The sequence below is a fragment of the Panthera leo genome, chromosome C1, assembly GCF_018350215.1.
Source record: "Panthera leo isolate Ple1 chromosome C1, P.leo_Ple1_pat1.1, whole genome shotgun sequence".
Classification (NCBI taxonomy): domain Eukaryota; kingdom Metazoa; phylum Chordata; class Mammalia; order Carnivora; family Felidae; genus Panthera; species Panthera leo.
In genome coordinates this window covers 201587086-201593736 of record NC_056686.1, presented here as the reverse complement: position 1 = coordinate 201593736, position 6651 = coordinate 201587086, and the positions used below count along the sequence as shown (strand labels likewise).

The window sequence follows — 6651 nt, the reverse complement described above, 5'->3', positions numbered from 1 at the left end:
TCTCTTGGCCATCAGGACCCACTAAGGACCTGGAGTCTATGGTTGCCTAGAAACGGCCCGTAGCCACCCTCCCTCGTTCCCTCCCTTAACTTGCCGCCTCCGACTTCCCCGAGAGTATTTCCGGTTCCGGCTGTGGGCCGGAGAAGACATGGCGGCGTCTGCGTCGGCAGCTGCCGGGGAGGAGGACTGGTAACTTTGGGGGCATGGGCTTTGGCTGGCCGCCTGGATCCGGTCCGGGGGACTGGCAGTGGCCGCGGACGGTCCGTATGGCGGGCGCGTGGGGCGGAGCGAGGGATAAGGGATGGCAGAGACGCTGACATGTCTCAGAGAGCTTCTGCACTGGGGAGCGGGAGGGTGGAGGGGCGCTGATCTGATGGAGAGGAGACAGGATCTGCGCCGCCCAGGCCAGCTCGGGCTGCGCCTTGTCTGGCTCGATCCCCTCTTCTCCCCTGAAGTGGATTTGCCCAGGGTCCCGGAGGATGCCTGTTTATCAGCACACACACACACACACACACACACACACACCGCCGCCTTTTACTTCCCAGAATGATGTCCTCCAGCTCACGTCCCTCTTTCCCCTTGGATCAGCCTAGTTCCGCCGAGGCTTTCCTCGACCTTCTCCCTCCCCGCCAGCACTAATGAGGACTATTGTCTGAATAAAGCTTTACACCTCACAAAATGCTCTCCTAGTCCTTCTCTCTCTCAAACGTTCTCAACAAGAGACCAAAACCTGGAAGGACTCTGGGATTTGGAAATAAGATAAATGTGGGTTCACTCCACATTTTATTAGCTGGGTGATGCTAACCAGGCCACCTAGCTTCTGTGAGTCAGTGTCCTCAGATGTAAAAAAAGTGGGTGTGGCATCTACCTCAGAATAGTTGAGAGGATCACGATGGATTTGTAACCTATATAAAAGCCTTCTTTTCATTAATAACTGAGGTGTGGGCACTAGATGGGGCATCTAGTGGGACTAGATGAGGCCTGAAGAGGCAAATCGATTTGCTAAAAAGGTACATAGTTATGACTAGGAATCCAAGTTATCTGACTCCAAATCTTATGTTTTTAGGACTAGCACTCTTATAATCTCCCTGCCCTTTTTTTGGCCACCACCTTACCACCATCCCATCCCATCCCTCACATCCAGGGCAAGTCACAGCTATGGTGGGGTGAAGTATTGAAGGGCCTCTTAATGGAGGTTACACGTCAGTGTTTCATTGGTTCAGGGAGCCCAGCCTGTGTTGGCCTTTATTGAGACCATCTAGGCTCATGGTTTTTCAACCCTCTTCAGGAGAACTTTAAGATTTGGAGGAGACACTTTGAGCCATGGAAAGGGTAGCAGTGGTTGCACAGCTGGCTTGTGATGCTCTGAGACTCCCACACTCATGTCAACCAAAGTACTCCACTGTTACCTATTTTGTATTTTGAGGCCTCTAAGACTTAAAAAGAAAGTTTGAGAGCCAGTAATATATAGGTCATGCTAGGGCAGACCTGCTCTTGATGAAGAGGGAACAATAACTATAGAAAGGAAACCAAGAATGCATTTTTACATGCATTGCCTGGGTAGAGCTACGGACTCAACCCAGCCACTCATCTTCAATGGCATTTCAACTGCTGTTTCTAGGATTAAATATGTATGTCCTCTCATTTACATTTGACCACCAGATCCTGACCTAAACAGGTTGATCTAGATCAGCCAAACAACAAGGGTCATGAATACATTGAATATTAACTACATCCTTCCTTCTTTCCTTTTAAGGGAGAAAGTTATATACCAATAGGAGAAAAGAGGACATAGACTAGCTACTGTGGCCAAGATATTATTACATACTTTACATAAATAACCTTTTATTCTCTAACCCTAGAGAGTAGGTGGTATTATATATGGTAGGTTGACTCAAGCTTACAGAGATAATTACTCAGATCATGTAACTGGTAAGTGACTGGTACCTGTTACTCCAAAGTTGGTGGCTCTTTTGTATCATGGCCTTTATCTCTTTTTCTTGGTATCTCTTTTTGAATAGGCTTAGGGTGACTGATACTGGCAGTATGTGTAGACACTGGGACCCATGTGAACAGTGGTGTAGGGAAATCCAGGAGCGGTATTGGTAATCAATGGATGTGATATTTCTGGGTCAGATAGATGGCCAATCAACAGTGCGATGGAACTTAAAAAGGAGGTCAGGGAACCTGGCTCTGGTTCTAGTTCTGCCTCTGTTAAACTTTGATATCTGAGCTAGTTATTTCACCTTCCTGGGAATCCATTTCCTCAACTGTTGACAGGATAACTTCCATGCTTCCTTTCTGGCCACTTGACAGCTTAAAATATATTTCCCCCATTTTTATGGAGGTTAGCAAGAGAATGCACTCAGGTAGAGTGCCAGTTTTCTACAAAGCCAGCCTTCATTGGCTTTAGCAGGCTTTAACAGGGAGAGCTGTAATGGTGAGTCAATCTCCCCCTGTCTCTCTAGGGTACTTCCCTCTGAAGTCGAGGTGTTAGAGTCTATCTATCTGGATGAACTACAGGTGGTTAAAGGAAATGGAAGGTACGTATTCAACTAGAGGTGGGCAGGAGTCCCCTTAGTAGTGAGAGGATTCCGTGGAGAATCCGTGAGCCTTGATCCAGAGAAAATGTTGCTCTCCTGGAGACAAAGACTATTCCTTTAATCTCCAAAAGAAAGAGCCCAGTGCTCACTTCCTCCACCCACTTTACTGTCTCACCTCCATTTTCCCCAGTCCTCAAACTCCTGCCTAGTCACATCCCAGGTCCCCACTTTATCCATTTGCAGATCTTCACCATGGGAAATCTACATTACCCTGCACCCTGCCACGGCAGAAGATCAGGATTCACAGTATGTCTGCTTCACTCTGGTGCTTCAGGTCCCAGCACAGGTGAGGCCCCTACTTTATGGTAGCAAAGAGAGGAAGGGGAGAGACCCTGAGGTGGAGTGCTTTAGCAGTAACTTGTTATTCTCTCCCACTAGTACCCCAATGAGGTGCCACAGATCTCTATCCGTAACCCCCGAGGACTCTCAGATGAACAGATCCACAAGTAAGTTGGACAGTTCAGAGGAGGGAAGAGGAGATACAGCTCAGTCTGGTGAGGGGAAGGGGCAGGCCTAATGTTTGCTTTGCCCTTTTTAGGATTTCGCAGGCACTGAGCCATGTGGCCAATGCTGGGCTGGGTACTGCTATGCTCTATGAACTCATCGAGGTAAGAGGTGTGCTGGCTTGGGAAACTGCTAGAGCAGTTTCTCTCAAGGGAGGTAACGGGCCTAGAATCTTAAATATGTCTGGAGTCATTAATTTAGTCCTTGTTTAGGTAAGGCCTAAATCCAGAAAAATAAGGTTTTCTTCTGTTTCTGAGAATACCCCCCCCCCAAAAAAAAACGACAGTTCTGTAGCTTCCCCAAGTTGCCTATGTCAGTATCTTGAAAATTACTTTTTCTCTTTAACTTGGATTTTTTTATTCCATTTCAGTGCATTCGCTTGGCATTGGTGGCTGAAAGTAGCAAGAGATAGGGGCCTTGCTTAGAGGATCTAGCCACAAATGAACATTTGAAGGCTCACCTACCCTTGGAACTGACTGAGTAAATCATGGTTCAGAGTTTCTACCCCGATGAAATTAACAACACACAGGGAACACACAGAGCTACACGTTCACATACACAGATAATTTCTGTTGCTTGAGATTAAAAACACACAATAAGTACAGTCTTGTTTTCCTTAACTTCGAGTTTTGAGAAAAAATGTTTAGAAGAGAATGAAGGTGGGCGGCCCAGAGTCAGAGAGTGGGCTTAGACCATTGTAGCGCTCCTGAGCCCGGCCTCCACAATGCCACTTTGAACTTTGCAGAATTCCAGAGTATTAGCTATTCAGACAGCAGTGCAGATGTGTTAGTTCATTGCCTAACTTGATGCCTGAGTTCTCTGTCTGTTTGGGTTGTCCATGCTTTGACTTTCTTTCCGAAGGCTGACTCCAGAACAGACTTTTGGGTGGGAGTGATACTCAGAGGGGTTTAACCTAGGAACACCTCCCAGAAGATACGTTTTAATTGAACATTTTGTTCTCTGAAGGTGTATTACTTTCATCCCCGAGACATATTAAAAGTGATTTAATGAGTGGAAAAATAATGAAATTGGATTTTGCAGCTGGGTAGATTCTGGGGGATGGGCGGGGCCACGGAGGATTGATTCCTCCCTTGGTGAATCCTCCCTTCCTCACCAAGACAGAAACGCATGAACACAAAGTAACATTGACTTGGTAGGAGACAGTCCCTCCAGTCACTCCTGGGAATAATAGACAGGCTTTGTTCACAGTTCTTGCCCCTGCCTCCCTGTTTGAACAGTGTCTTCTCTCCTTTCAGAAAGGGAAGGAAATTCTCACAGATAACAACATCCCCCATGGCCAGTGTGTCATCTGCCTGTACGGTTTCCAGGTGGGTTTCTCTCTTGGGACCTGGGGTCTGCTTGGGACGGGCAGTGGAGGGCTCATGAGAGCTCTGATGTCATGCTGGATGTCTGTCCTGCCTTCAGGAGAAGGAGGCCTTTACCAAAACCCCCTGTTACCACTACTTCCACTGCCACTGCCTTGCTCGGTATATCCAGCACATGGAGCATGAGCTCCAGGCACAAGGACAAGAGCAGGAACGACAGCATGCCGCAACCAAGCAGGTCAGCTCCCCAGCCCCTGCTCCCACCTGACCCCCCACGTCACACCCTTTCTGTCTCTCCACTCCAGGGGCTCTTCACCTTTTTAGGGTCACAGATACCTTTGAGATTAATGAAAGCTCACCTCTGTCCAGAAAAAAAGGGCATTCTTTTAAACATATCAATGTACTGCTATAGTTTCAGAGAGTTCCCACATCTCCATCTGGGGAGACGACTCCTGTCCTATCCTTCTCTACTGAACGGTGTACCTCTGCCCTTGGTCCCAGCCCCGTGTGGATTAGGCTGGCTGACTGGGTTAGGCAGCTGGCGAGCACCATGGGCTGTGAAGCAGGGCTCTGATTGCTCCTCTGTTTTTAGAAGGCAGTCGGTGTGCAGTGTCCGGTGTGCAGGGAGCCCCTCGTGTATGATCTTGCCTCACTGAAAGCAGCCCCTGAACCTCAACAGCCCATGGTAAGGGAACCCCCTTCTTATCTGAGCCAGAAATAATGGCATTCTCCAAGGAGGGAGGGATGGCATCTTGTCTGCTTCGAATGGGATCTTGGGAATTGGGCTTGACCAGCCTGGGACCTCTCTGCAGAGCCGTAGCCCCCACTAGGCTAAGACTTTGGGAGCCCCATCTGAGCGACAAGCCCAAGAACCTTCTACAGGGGGTGCAACAGGCTCAGCCGGTTGAGCACCTGGCTCCTGATTTCAGCTCAGGTCACGGTCCCAGGGTCATGGGATTGAGCCCTTAATCAGGGCACTGCATTGTGTGGAGCCTGCTTGGGATCCTCTCTGCCTCTCTCTAGCTCGCATCCCCTCTATCTCTCAGAGAAAAAAGGAACCTTGTGCAGATTTCCTAAGGCAATCCTGAAAGAGCAGGGGTTCAAGTCTGCCTTCTACTGTTTATTTTTTCCTCCTTGTCATTCTGCTCGCTTCCATCTAGGAGCTGTACCAGCCTAACGCAGAGAGCTTGCGCCAGCAAGAAGAGCGCAAGCGGCTCTACCAAAGGCAGCAGGAGCGGGGGGGTATCATCGACCTTGAGGCTGAGCGTAATCGGTACTTCATCAGCCTCCAGCAGGTGAGGAAAGGCTTTCTCATTCCTCACTTAATGCCACCTACCTTCCCACCAGCACGCGTCTGCCACAGTGGCCCTGAGGGTGAGCTCTCTTCTACCCTGATGGTGGTCAGCTCCAGTAGTGAGCAAGGGGCCTGCAGTTCCCTGCTTTGGGGAACTGCATCTCCCTCACTGTATCTGCTCACTTCTTTCTAGCCTCCTGCCCCTTTGGAACCAGAGTCAGCTGTAGATGCCTCCAGAGGATCCCACCCACCCAGTGCTCTTGACACAGAACTGTCCACCTCATCAACTGCCCAACCCAACCTATCAGCTCCTCTGCCTGTGGCCTCCCAGCACACGTGTGAGAAGATTCCAGGGGCTGGGCCAAATCAGCAAAGGTTGGGCGAGACCCCAAAAACTATGCTAGATCCTCCCCGGGCCGGTCGAGGCCCCTGGAGACAGCCTGAACGGAGGCACCTAAAGGGAGGGGAGTGCAATGCCCACAAAGGTACCAATGACACCCAGGAACTGCCACCTCCCGAGGGGCCCCTCAAGGAGCCCATGGACCTAAAGCCAGAACCCTGTAGCCAAGGGGTTGAAGGTCCTCCCCAAGAGAAGGGGCCTGGCACTTGGCAGGGTCCCCCACCCCGCAGGACTCGGGACTGTGCTCGCTGGGAGCGCTCCAAGGGTCGGACTCCGGGCTCTTCCTACCCCCGCCTGCCTCGGGGTCGGGGAGCCTATCGTCCTGGTACTCGAAGGGAGCCCCTGAGCCTGGAGTCTGAGGATGGTTCCTAGCAGTACTGTGGGGGGACAGGGATTTGGGGCGGCAGGGGGCAATAAAGAGATCTGGCCTTGTTTGGCTTCTTTGTTTAGTAGCGCCTAGCTTGTGCAGTATGGCTTTTTCTGACTTCCTGGCAAGACTGGAGTGTGACAGAATAGCCCTAACTT

The 6651-nt window shown here is 50.1% G+C and overlaps 1 protein-coding gene across 2 annotated transcripts; it reads left to right on the top strand.

The window, feature by feature from the left end:
• Positions 1 to 4: 4 nt before the first annotated feature.
• On the top strand, positions 5 to 6578 carry RNF25 (ring finger protein 25). Of its 2 annotated transcripts, none has more exons than XM_042950177.1 (10): positions 5 to 189; positions 2469 to 2543; positions 2787 to 2889; positions 2982 to 3049; positions 3142 to 3211; positions 4364 to 4435; positions 4533 to 4670; positions 5028 to 5117; positions 5593 to 5727; positions 5920 to 6578. In XM_042950177.1, exons 1-10 carry the CDS (start codon positions 149 to 151, stop codon positions 6496 to 6498), a joined length of 1371 nt encoding a protein of 456 aa, XP_042806111.1. In that variant the 5' UTR covers positions 5 to 148; the 3' UTR covers positions 6499 to 6578. The 2 variants fall into 2 exon arrangements, with proteins under 2 accessions (XP_042806111.1, XP_042806110.1); XM_042950176.1 differs by having other exon boundaries at positions 5025 to 5117.
• Positions 6579 to 6651: the final 73 nt, after the last annotated feature.

Excerpts from the sequence above, each read along its gene's own strand:
- RNF25 (XM_042950176.1), top strand. The coding sequence starts at position 149 with ATGGCGGCGTCTGCGTCGGCAGCTGCCGGGGAGGAGGACTG. Across the intron at positions 2,890-2,981 it reads TGCTTCAGGTCCCAGCACAG|TACCCCAATGAGGTGCCACA; the intron begins GTGAGGCCCCTA and ends CTCTCCCACTAG. Across the intron at positions 5,118-5,592 it reads CTGAACCTCAACAGCCCATG|GAGCTGTACCAGCCTAACGC; the intron begins GTAAGGGAACCC and ends GCTTCCATCTAG.